Source organism: Heptranchias perlo, chromosome 3 (assembly GCF_035084215.1).
Source record: "Heptranchias perlo isolate sHepPer1 chromosome 3, sHepPer1.hap1, whole genome shotgun sequence".
Lineage (NCBI taxonomy): Eukaryota > Metazoa > Chordata > Chondrichthyes > Hexanchiformes > Hexanchidae > Heptranchias > Heptranchias perlo.
In genome coordinates, this window is record NC_090327.1 from 116,081,833 (window position 1) to 116,095,041 (window position 13,209).

Genomic DNA, 13,209 nt, shown 5'->3' on the forward strand with positions numbered 1-13,209 from the left:
ACAGGCCAGTTAGCCTGACATCAGTCGTCAGGAAAATGCTGGAATCCATCATCAAGGAAGTGGTAACAGGGCACTTAGAAAATCATAATATTAAGCAGAATCAACATGGTTTTATGAAAAGGGAAATAGTTTTTGACAAATTTATTAGAGTTCTTCGAGGATGTAACTAGCAGGGTAGATAAAGTGGAATCAGTGGATGTCATATATTTGGATTTCCAAAAGGCATTCGATAAATTGCCACAGAAAAGGTTGCTACGCAAGATAAGGGCTCATGGGGTTCGGGGTAATATATTAGCATGGATAGAGGATTGGTTAACAGACAGAAAACAGAGAATAGGGATAAACGGGTCATTTTCAGGTTGGCAGGCTGTAACTATTGGAGTGCCGCAAGGATCAGTGCTTGGGCCTCAGCTATTTACAAACTATATTAATGACTTAGATGAAGGTACAGATTGCAACATACCCAAGTTTGCTGACGATACAAAGCCAGGTAGGAAAGTAAGCTGTGAGGGGGTCACAAAGAGTCTGCAAAGGGATATAAACAGGTTAGGTGAGTGGGCAAGGTGGTGACAGATGGAGTATAATGTGGGGAAACGTGAGGTTATTCACTTTGGTAGGAAGAATAGAAAAACAGAATATTTTTTAAAATGGTGAGAAACTATTAAATGTCAGAGAGATTTGGGTGTCCTCATATGTGAAACACAAAAAGTTAGATTGCAGGTACAGCAAGCATAAGGAAGGCAAATGGCATGTTGGCCTTTATTGTAAAGGGGTTGGAGTACAAGAGTAAGTAAGTCTTACTACAATTATACAGGGCTTTGGTGAGACCTCACCTGGACTACTGTGTACAGTGTTGGTCTCCTTATCTAAGGAAGGATATACTTGCCTTAGAGGCGGTGCGACGAAGGTTCGCTAAATTAATTCCTGGGATGAGAGGGTTGTCCTATGAGGAGAGATTGAGTGGAATGGGCCTATACTCTATGGAGTTTAGAAGAATGAGAAGTGATCTCATTGAAACATACAAGATTCTGAGGGGGCTTGACAGGATAGATGCTGAGAGGTTGTTTCCCATGGCTGGAGAGTCTAGAACTAGGGGGCATAGTCTCATCTTAAAATTGAAAAAAAAAATTGCAAATCACGAGCCTAACTGCAATAGGAAAACTCTGCATAATTTTGAAGAACTATATTATTCACTCAATGTGAAAGTGGTACTTTGAAAATGAAATGCTGCTGCAACTGATGGCTCAGTTGGGAAGCCCAATTTGGAGCCGGGTCAGAGACCAGGAAAGCCCCAGGTTCGATCTTTGGCTTGTAAAGAAAGAAAGGCTTGTATTTATAGAGTGCCTTTCACGACCTCAGGACATCCCAAAGTGCTTTACAGCCAAAGAACTACTTTTTGAAGTGTAGTCACTGTTGTAATGTAAGAAACACGCAGCCAATTTGTGCACAGCAAGCTCCCACAAACAGCAATAAGGTAATGACCAGATAATCTGTTTTAGTGATGTTGGTTGAGAGATAAATATTGGCCAGGACACCGGGGAGAACTCCCCTGCTCTTCTTCAAAATAGTGCCAAGGGATCTTTTACATCCACCTGAGGGCAGACAGGGCTTCAGTTTAACATCCCTTCCGAAAGACGGCACCTCCAACAGTGCAGCACTCCCTCAGTACTGAACTGGAGTGTTAGCCTAGATTTTGTGCTCAAGTCTCTGGAGTGGAACTTGAACCCACAACTTTCTGACTCAGAGGCGAGAGTGCCACCACTGAGCCACAGCAGACACTTTCAGCTTATGCTGAGTTGGCTGATCTCAGCTGGGTTGTGAAGGTGAGCTGTGATTGGCCTCAGCGCCTTGGACTTGGGGGAGGCACAGAGACGGAGAACGATTGTCATCCAGTGATTCCTGGTGTGAAATGTGTTTAAGTGACCTTTGAGAGAGACAGAATTGTGGCCTTCACTGTCTAGGCTCTCACATGAAGAATGGCCACTCCAGGCAATGCAGTAGAGTGTGTTCGGCGTCCATGGAATCGAAAAAGAGTCAGCGTCCCTTGGTGAGAAAACTTGAGAGGAAAAAAGAAAGTGCATCGAATTATATTCTCTACACATTCGGAACAGTAAACCTTTCTTAGGCTTGCAACAAAAGCCCTGGAGTGGGCAACTATTCTGTTCAACAATTTAAATCAGTTACAAATTAGCTTTTTTTAAAAAAAAACTGAAGTTTGATTTTGAAGTAACGCTTAAAAAACATTATTCTGGTTTTTTTTTTGAGTCAATTTCATTTAAAATTTCCTATCCCCCCCCTCCCTGCCTTCTGACCTCTTTGTCCTCCGGTATGGTGCCAGAAGGTTTTAGGATCCTGGTCTGCATTTTCTTCCCAGCTGACTTTCCTCCCCAAGATCTTTCTACTCTCCCAGACGTCACTCTCATTTTCAGGCCAGACAGCCCATTCTTATTTTTACATTCCTTGGTCTTCGCATTGTCTGCAACAACTTTAACCAGTGGAGGAGGAGGCTGGAGGAAAAAAAAGCAAGGGACGTGAGACAGTACAATTTCCTCGACTTCCATTAGTTTTTTCCAGAAGTTGGTAGTAACACAGATGAAGAGAAATAGTATTAACCAGAATTACGGTAAACGTTATGTATTCCTGGACAAAAGAGCTGAATTCCAGAGGTGAAGTGAGAGTGACTGCCCTTGACATCAGGCAGCATTTGACACAGTGTGGCATCAAGGAGCCGTGGTAAAATTGAAATCAGGGGGAAAACTCTCCAGTGGCTGGAGTCATACCTAGCACAAAGGAAGATGGTAGTGGATGCTGGAGGCCAATCATCTCAGCCCCAGGACATTGCTGCAGGAGTTCTTCAGGGCTGTGTCCTAGGCCCAACCATCTTCAGCTGCTTCATCAATGACCTTCCCTCCATCAAAAGGTCAGAAGTGGGGATGATCACTGATGATTGCACAGTGGACAGTTCCATTCGCAACCCCTCAAATAATGAAGCAGTCCATGCCCACATGCAGCAAGACCAGGACAACATCCAGGCTTGGGCTGATAAGTGGCAAGTAACATTCGTGCCAGACAAGAGCCAGGCAATGACCATCTCTAATAAGAGAGAGTCTAACCACCTCCCCTTGACATTCAACGGCCTTACCATTGCCGAATTGCCCAACAACATCCTGGGGGTTACCACTGACCAGAAACTTAACTGGACCAGCCACATAAATAACTTGGCTACAAGAGCAGGTCAGAGGCTGGGTATTCTGTGGCGAGTGACTCGCCTCCTGACTCCCCAAAGCCTTTCCACCATCTACAAGGCACAAGTCAGGAGTGTGATGGAATACTCTCCACTTGCCTGGATGAGTGCAGCTCCAACAACACTCAAGAAGCTCGACACCATCCAGGGCAAAGCAGCCGCTTAATTAGCACCCCACCCACCACCTTAAACATTCACTCCCTCCACCACTGGCGCACCGTGTGTACCAACTACAAGGTGCACTGCAGCAACTCACCAAGGCTTCTTTGAACAGCACCTCCTAAACCTGCGACCTCTATCACCTAGAAGGACACGGGCAGCAGGCACATGGGAACAACACCAGCTGCACATTCCCCTCCAAGTCACACACCATCCCGAACTGGAAATATATCGCCGGTTCTTCATCGTCGCTAGGTTAAAATCATGAAACTCCCTACCTAACAGCACTATGGGAGAACCTTCACCACACGGATTGCACCGGTTCAAGAAGGCAGCTAACCACCACCTTGTCAAGGGCAATTAGGGATGGGCAATAAATATTGGCCTTGCCAGCAACTCCCAAATCCCATGAATGAATAAAAAAAAATTCAAAGAAGCAAGTGTTGGTCCCATCACAGTCACTCTTTTCTAAGTGCTATAGTGCTGTAAATTGAAGCACACTATAAGAAAACAGCATGATCACACTTGATGAAAGACCAGCTATTGTGCCAGGATTGTAATGCAAAATAAAGCATAGTCTATTCCTTAAATGTACTGTATCTGAACAGAAAATTGGGATACAAAAAATGTTACGAATGTCATGGAGTATCTCTACCAACACATATTTTTAATTTAAAGTGATCCAGCATTGCACTGCATAGAAACACAGACAATACAGGTTATCAATATGAGACAATAATGTATTTTCACTTTGAAAAATGTAACTTTGTAGGACCAACACTTGGTAACAAAAAAACTTGCACTTACATTGCACCTTTCGCATTCTTAGATTCACATTCAAAGCACTTCACAGCCAATTAAGTACTTTTGAAGTGTGGTCACTATTGCAAACATGGCAGCCACTTTGCAAACAAACAACAATGAAATGAATGACCAGACAATCTGTTCTTAGTGATGTTAGTTGAGGCATAAATGTTGGTCAGAACTCCCCAACTCTTTTTCAAATAGTGACATGGTATCCTCTATGTTCACCTGAGAGGACAGACAGGGTCTTGGTTTAATGTTTCATTTGAAAGACAGCACCTGCAACAGCACAGCACTCCCTCAGTACTACACTGAAGGATCAGCCTGGATTTTGTACTCAAGTTCTGGAGTGGGATTTGAACCCACAACCTTCTGACTCAAGAGGCAAGAGTGCTACCCACTGACACACGATTTAGGTTTGATGTCAGGAAAGTCTTGATACAAAGGGTGATGTCACTGGAAATAGGCTCTGAAGGGGGTAGTGGCGGTAAAAATCCAGTAATCACTTAATAGTTGGGCGGTGTGGTGGGCAGATTGTTCAGCAAAATGTCTTTTAAGCCTGTTGGTGTATAGTTTAGTTTTTGCACCTATTTTATTAATATTCCATCCAATAAATTGCTGAATACCTTATTTAATTCCTGTGTCAAAGCCCTGACGTTGTAAATGCCAAGGCTGCCATCCTCTAAGACAGCTGCAATGTAGTGTCCATTTGGACTGACTGCCACTGTGTTAATTCCATTATCAAGACTTCCAATGTCAAAAAGCAGTTTGCAGGTCTGGATGTTGATAAACCTCATGATGCCATCCTGGCTCAGGACTCCAATAACCTGCAACATTGGTCAAACACATAATTGGCATCACAAAGTGCAACAACAGAAATTAAATCAAGCAGCGATACTTTATCAGTGGAATACATAACATGGAATGATGAAAGATCCATCTTTTTGTGGTAAATTAAACATTCAATACTGCAGTCTCTCAAATTAAGGAGCCCTTCCCACGTCTGTTATCTCCTCCAGCCCTACAACTCCTTGAGAGCTCTGTGTTCCTCCAATTCTGGCCTTCTGCATCCCCGATTTCCTTCGCTCCATCACTGGTGGCCGTGCCTTCAGCTGTCTAGGCCCCAAGCTCTAGAATTCCCTCCCTAAACCTCTCCGCCTCTCTACCGCTCTCTCCTCCTTTAAGACGCTCCTTAAAACCTACTTCTTTGACCAAGCTTTTTGTCACATGCCCTAATATCTCCTTCTGTGGCTCAGTGTCAAATTTTGTCTGATAACGCTCCTGTGAAGCGTCTTGGGACATTTTACTACAAGTTGTTGTAGTAATGCTCTAACTTTAACATGTAAGGAATCTTACAAAACCAGGTTATAGTCCAACAGTTTTATTTGAAAATCACAAGCTTTCGGAGGCTTTCTCCTTCGTCAGGTGTCACACACCTGACGAAGGAGAAAGCCTCCGAAAGCTTGTGATTTTCAAATAAAACTGTTGGACTATAACCTGGTGTTGTAAGATTCCTTACATTTGTACACCCCAGTCCATCACCGGCATCTCCACATCCTAACTTTAACATAACTAGGCTTCTTAAAAACATCCATTTTTAAAAAAAAAGTGTACTTGCACCTGAAAACTATTCAGCCCATCGAAGTTCAAAACCGTGAAAGAACCGGTAGTGCTCCCCATCCCAATCACATCATTTGTTTTTTAAAATAATGACAGGTATTTTTACCTCCACTACTCCACCTGGTTGTCTGTTTCACTAATAATTACTCTTTGCACGAGGACCAACTTCCTGACTAAAGTCTAAATTTGCTTCTCATGAGTTTGAACTTGTGGCCCCTTGATTGGACAGAAAATCCAGGCCCTATAATATCTATGTGATCCTCTCGGTCACCTCTTTGAGGTGGAACAGCCCAAGTTTTTCTAGTCTCTAGATTCGACTATTCCAATGCTCTCCTGGCCAGCCTCCCACCTTGCAACCTCCGTAAACTTGAGCTCATTCAAAACTCTGCTGCCTGTGTCCTAACTCACACCAAGTCCCATTCTCCCATCAACCCTATGCTCGCTGACTTACATTGGCTCCCTGTCCGGCAACGCCTTGATTTTAAAATTCTCATCCTATTGTTCAAATCCCTTCATGAGCTCACCCCTCCCTATCTCGGTGACCTCCTCCAGCCCTACAACCCTCCGAGATCTCTGCGTTCTTCCAATTCTGGCCTCCTTATGTGGTTTGGTGTCACATTTTGTGCAGTAACGCTCCGTTAAAGACGCTATATAAACGCAAGTTATTGATGTAGTCTCTTCATCACTCAGTCCTCGGGCAGTAGGGATCAACCGTTTGGCTCTTCTCTCCACCAGCTCCAGGGCTTGAATGTCACCCATATATATCAGTGGTTAAAACTGGACACAATGCTCAAGGTACAGTCTGACTAGAGAACTGCACGGTGTTAACCCAACCAGTACTCTATTTTGCCCATTAACGCAAACATCTACTCCCCCTCAGCTGAAGCACTCACCTGGCTTGATCCACCATCAAAACTGTCGGGGAGAAATTCCAGATGTCGAACAGTTCGCACTTTTGGAGGCATCTGAATTATCCGCTGCAGCTGCCTGCTGTTCAGGCACCAGAGGTGAAGAAAGTTTGATTTTCCTCCTGCTACAAGAGCTCGACCATCCCTATTAGTATTAAGATTTCAACATAAATCCTGATTCATAAGGTATTTGTTTACGGGGCTCAGACTGCACCAACTCAGAAAAAGGGAGGGAGTCAGGAGGAAGATAGTACTATAATCATATATATTGTACGAGGAATGTTAACAAAGGTTCTCCAATAGCTCAGCGAGTTGAGTACCTGAGCCATACAGAACAGGAAGAGCTCAAGTTTGAGCCGTTTATTGCGGAGTTAACTGATTTCAGCCGGGGTGCCAGCAGGGGCATTCTAATTGGCCTCAGCATCCAGAATTGGAGGGGGGGGGGGGGGGGGGGAAGAAAGAGATTGGGGAAGCTAGCCAACAACTCTTGTTGAAGTCCATGTGTGAGGATAGTGGTTGAGTCAGAAAATAGATTCGGGCACGTTGCCCTCCCACCCTGCAGCTGAATAGCCTATAGACACTCGTCATGAAGGATCGGAACTGTTAAGGTGGCCACTTGAGCGAGGTACTCGAGGTCACCCAGCGCCTATGGAACTACCCCTCAGCGATTATGGAACTACCCCTCAGCAAGGAGTCAAATGGGGAGGGAAACAAAAAGTTTAAAATTCTCATCGTTGCTTTCAAATCACTCCATGGCCTCACCCTTCCCTAAGTCTGTAACCTCCTCCAGCCTTACAACTCAGATCTCTGTACTCCACCAATTCTGGCCTCATCGCTCCACCATTGGCGGCCGTGCCTTCAGCTGCCTAGGCCCCAAGCTCTGGAATTCTCTCCCTAAACCTCTCTACTCCTCTCTCCTCCTTTAAGACGCTCCTTAAAACCTATTTCTTTGACAAAGCTTTTGGTCACCTGTCCTAATATTGCCATAAGTGGTTCGGTGTCAAATTTTGTTTGATATCGCTCCTGTGAATCGCCTTGGGACGTTTTACTACATTAAAGACCTTATATAAATACAAGTTGTTGTTCTTTTATAGCCCTTTGATGAATGAACAGCGTATTTAATAAAGTACAATATTTCTTTGAAACGAACTTTTTTGAAATTTTTTTCAAAAAAAGTGTCCAGTTGAACACAAATGTATGCAAGTGTGCTCCAATACAGAGAAAACCCAATGATTAAACAGTAAAACAAACCAAAAAATATACATCCAAAAGATGAATTTCAAAATTATGAAGGTGTTGATAGGGTAAACAAGGAGAAACAGTTTCCACTGGCAGGAGGGTTGGTAACCAGAGGCCACAGGTAATTGGCAAAAGAACCAGAGGGGAGATGAGGAGAATTTTTTTAACGCAGCGAGTTATTATGAAATGGAATGCACTGCCTGAAAGTGTGGTGGAGGCAGATTCAATACTAGCTTTCAAAGGAAATTAGATATATACTTGAAAAGGAAAAAATTCCAGGGCTACGGGGAAAGAGCAGGGGAATGGGACTAATTGGAGAGCTCTTTCAAAGAGCCGGCAAAGGCACTGTATGATACTGTGAAAAAAAGCAAATCCCAAAAACAAGGTAATTGGAATGCATTTTTCTTCTTAAAATAGGTCATATCAAAACCTAGTACATATCCTACCTGGTGACAGCAAAAGCTTTATAATTTATCCTGGATTCATCTTCTGGTACTGGTAATTGGTACTTGCAATGTAGTGTGTCACTTTCCCAGGCAAAGATAGAATCATCTTTAAAGCAACTGAGGATAGTGTTACTCAGTGGAAGGAAATAAACCTAGATTACAAAAGAAAGGAGAACAAATTACCATGCACTTCACAATTTTTTTGTACTTGTGAAAATGGGGAACAGAATGCTCCTTCAATGGCTAAATAGGCATGAACAGCAAGTGACTGCACTGTACAGAGCAGAAAGATTCCAGGTTCAATCCCTGTTCTTAACCAAGATGTAGAGCACTACAATTTGCCCCAGTTTTCCCAAGGTTAAGGAGTAGCAAAGAACAGCCACAGTCTTGGCTGCTTTTCCAGTGACATCTGTTGGAAATGTACGTGTGTACATTGGGTGAGGAGAGGACCAGCCTTGGCTGTGACATCCCCATGGCTAAAACACCTGCCTACACTCACCGTCAGGACTTGCACATAAAGAACAGTCACTTGGGCAAAAATAGAGGGCAGCTGTTGTCCTGGGAACTGTACCATAGAAATAAATCAATGCCTTGAGTCAGTGAGTGAATAAGTGAGTGAGTCAGTGAGGAGAGAGAAAGAATTAAAACTGGCCAGAAACAAATAAAGGAACAGAACTGATTGATCTTACAGTTAAGTGTACATGCATAGAGGTGTAATCACGACTCCTTGCTTGCATTGCCACTCAAATACCATTGGTACTACATTTGTATTAAAAGACGGCATAGTGGAAAAGAAGTTTGAAAGTAAAATATGTGAATTTCTGCCTGGTATGTTCAAAAGCATATTATGGATTAAAAAACGCTTTATAAATGAGCAGTAACTTCCACTTCGTAAACCTGGATTTGGAACATAAATTCATAAAACTGGCATTTTGTGCAGTCGGGATTTATGTTATTAGCAGATTTGCGGAGAAATTTGCAAATTAATTGGAGGAAAATGTAACAGCACGCAGATTGATGAGAGTTGGGAAATCAGCATATCAATAAAACAGTGATATTAAAAACACATTTCCTTATAATCAAAATATAAAGCTGCACTTTTTTCCCCAAGAGAAATGGAGGAAGAAGAAAAGTTAGGAAAAAGGAAAACTGGTAGATCTATTTTTTTTCCCTTCAAGATGGGTTATGGTTTTTTGGGTATATTCATCAACAGCCTTGGTGATTTGACAAAAGAATTTTAAACTGCAAGTGGCATCAGCTACACAGCACTTCAGACTGCCAACCCTCCTTCTGTTGCAATTACAAATTGTTTCTAACATTAAAGTGTTTCAAGGACAACAGTTGTTGCAACAAAGCTTGGGTTAACTTATATAGTGCTGCAGTAGTCAAGAGAACCACAATGCATCTGCCATTTGTGCGCGTCACAGTTTCAACATTGTACCGTCAGTTCTGTATGGGTTTCTTTAGATCTGCATCAGTAAAACACATCAGTTGGGTCTTCACCGCTGCACGACAACTTAATAATTGTGCGAACACTATTAGACTGGAGAAAATGCAAAAAATATTTACAAGTATAATACCAGAACTGAGAGAGTATAACTATCAGGAAAGACTGAATAGACTGGGGCCTTTTTCTCTAGAAGAGATGGCAGAGGTGACCTGATAGAGGTCTTTAAAATTATGAAGGGGTTTGATAGGGTAGACGTAGGAGAAGATTTTTCCTCTTATGGGGGAGTCCAAAACTAGAGGCCATAAATACAGATAGTCACTAATAAATCTGATAAGGAATTCAGGAGAAACTGCTTTACTCAAGAGAGTGGTGAGAATGTGGAACGCGCTACCACAAGGGGTGGTTGAGGCAAATAGCATAAGATGCATTTAAGGGGAATCTAGATAAGTACATGAGGGAGAAAGGAATATCATAGTCATAGTAGGTACAGCCCAGGAGGCCATTCAGCCCATCATGCCTGTGCCAGCTCTTTGACAGAGCTATCCAATTAGTCCCATTCCCCTGCTCTTTCCCCATAGCCCTGTAAATTTTTTTCCTTCAAGTATTTGTCCAATTACCTTTTGAAAATTACTATTGAATCTGCTTCCACCGCCCTTTCAGGCAGTGCATTCCAGATCATAACAACTCGCTGTGTAAAAAAATGTTTCCTCATGTCGCCTCTGGCTCTTACGCCGATCACCTTAAATCTGTGCCCTCTGGTTACCGACCCTTCTGCCACTGGAAACAGTTTCTCCTTATTTACTCTGTCAAAACCATTCATGATTTTGAACACCTCAAATCAAATCGATCAAATTCCCCCTTAACTTTCTTTGTTCTAAGGAGAACAATCCCAGCTTCACCAGTCTCTCCACATAACTGAAGTCCCTCATCCCTGGTACCATTCTAGTAATATTACAGAAAAAAAATTACTTCTGTCACATTAAGTCTTGATCCGTCTGAAGCTGAAGCGTAACAGTCCGTGTCTGTGCATTTTAAAAAAAATGCATAGTGCAGGCTCTAAAGAACAAGCCAGAAATACGATTTTTTTTTCCAGAATTATAACTGTAATGATGTTAAAAATATATAGAAGAACCCTTCTTTCCAAATGTTTCTTCATTCATAGAATGAGCTTTACAGAACAGAAACAGGCCAAAAAAAACCTGCTTTTTGGCCACATGACCCACCTGTTTTAATCCTGCTCTCCTATTTGCTCCCTCTATCCTTTTAATATTTCTCTTTTCAAGCAACTCTATAATTTCCTTGGACTTTGATTCAAAAGAGAATTCCACATTAATTTCCTACTCATCCATCCAAACTGCACAATAAACTTGTGATGCCCTTCTTACGTCTTCCGTGGCTCACTGGTAGCACTCTTGCCTCTGAGTCAGAAGGTTGTGGGTTCAAGTATAGAAGGATGTATTGATAGGGTGAGATGAAGTAAGATGGGAGGCGGCTGGTGAGGAGCATAAACACCGGCAAATGGCCTGTTTCTGTGCTGTAAAATTTGATGTCATTCTTAGATAATCTCCATGCTAGCATATTATAATGTCTCTTCCAATGTGCACATTTTAAGTATTACAAACTTTGGATTGCAGCCAAACATAATTTTGGGATAAGAAACACATAATTTCAAGCCATAATTTTATGGAATTAAAAACAAAATTATACTTGCAAATTACACTTCTTGTAAAATATCTCAGAGAAGTTTGGGGAAAAGTTAAGGAGAACAGGATGTAGTCCATAAACCTACATTTTTAAAAAGTCTGAAAGCTTTATATCCTGGCAGCATTTGCACAGAATTTGCATGCACAAGCCTGTGCAAGCCAAAATACATTATTGGAAGTGACTGCTAAAGATTCAAGATGGACTTTCGTGCCAGGTACAAATACCATTAGCATACAACAAAAAAAAATATTTTGCTAAGCTCAAATGGGACAAATATGCTCCCGATTGAGTGGACGGATTAAAGAATGGCAGATGGAGTTTAACGTATTAAATACAGAACAGAAAATATGTATACAAAATGAAGTGGTGGAAAATGATTTGGGTGAGATTACTACCCATGTATCTAGACAATGTAAAGCAATTTTTAACAAGATTAATTGGGTATTGGAATGTTTTTTCAGAACACTGCATTATAATAGTACAAGTTACATCAGCACTGTATAAAACTGAAAAACATATTTGGAATATTGTGCATAATTTGACACTCTACCTTTAGAAAGATTGGAATTAATTCTGCTAAAAGCAACAAAGTGGCTCAGAGATTTGAAGATATAGGTTAGGAAGACAGACTACAATAATTGACCTGGTTTTCACTGGAGAAAAGAAGAGACATGATCCACATTTTTAATGCAGATGTATGTAGGTTATTTAAGTCAAATTGTAATCACAGAGCTGGAGGATGAGAGCTCAATTAACATACCTTAGATGAGATGCAATCAGAAGAATTTTTTATCCGCTCAGAGCAGTGGATATGTAAAATAGACTGCCAGCAGAAAGAAAGTTGATGCTGATCAACTTTTAACTGATTATCTAATTAGTGAATGATGCAATTGAAGGCTATAAAGGAAAATTATTGGACATCTATTATATATTAGAATGTTATGATCCAATTGATGATTTTATGAAGATCACAACTATAGGTGGTATTGTGAGCTCATGTTATGAGATAAGTTAACAACAATGGGGCTGAGGTAATGTTATGTGACTGAATGGCCTGTAATTAAAAGTCCAATGTGGGGAGCATTTTAGAGTACAGGAAGAGGGCAAAAAAGTGAAAAACATTGGAAGAAGGAAAAAGAAAAGAAATCTTAGGCTTATATTTTATTATTTCCTTCTACTGCAATGAATTGACACTGTTTGACATTATCCTGCAAAAGATGGCAGTTTCAGGGATTCCAGACCACGTTTTGTATGATTGTCCAGGAAATTTGTTGATGTTTGGTTCATGGGTTCAATTTTTGGGTTAATGTATCTTTTATATAATAGTTTATTTGGGAACAATGTAGGTCAGAAATAGTTGCATGTCCTACACATAATTTTTGACTTGTGTTTGTGGTTGGAAAATAGTGCGTGATGTGTACAGTGATTTCCGACATGGCGTCTTACTGGGGTTTTTATGTGATGGGTGAGTAAGTTTAAAATTACGTCTTCAGTGCACTTGGTAAATGTGCTCAAAGTTGCAGGGTATAGTGAGATGGTGTTGTTTGTATGACTTTACTGCACAAAAGGCCAGTGTCAGAGTATTGAAGGATGTGAGAGGGGATTTAAGGCTGGAGGTGGTTGCAGTGATGGGTG

At 41.6% G+C, this 13,209-nt stretch overlaps 1 protein-coding gene across 1 annotated transcript in view; it reads right to left on the reverse strand.

Moving 5' to 3' along the window:
• tbc1d31 (TBC1 domain family, member 31) overlaps positions 1-13,209 on the reverse strand; it is a 58,377-nt gene that overhangs the window by 36,545 nt on the left and 8,623 nt on the right. The window contains exons 5-8 of the mRNA XM_067981609.1: positions 8,421-8,572; positions 6,721-6,880; positions 4,834-5,034; positions 2,313-2,507 (exon numbers count right to left, since the gene is read on the reverse strand). Coding sequence (XP_067837710.1) covers positions 2,313-2,507; positions 4,834-5,034; positions 6,721-6,880; positions 8,421-8,572 — 708 coding nt within the window. The remainder of the gene's footprint in view (positions 1-2,312; positions 2,508-4,833; positions 5,035-6,720; positions 6,881-8,420; positions 8,573-13,209) is intronic.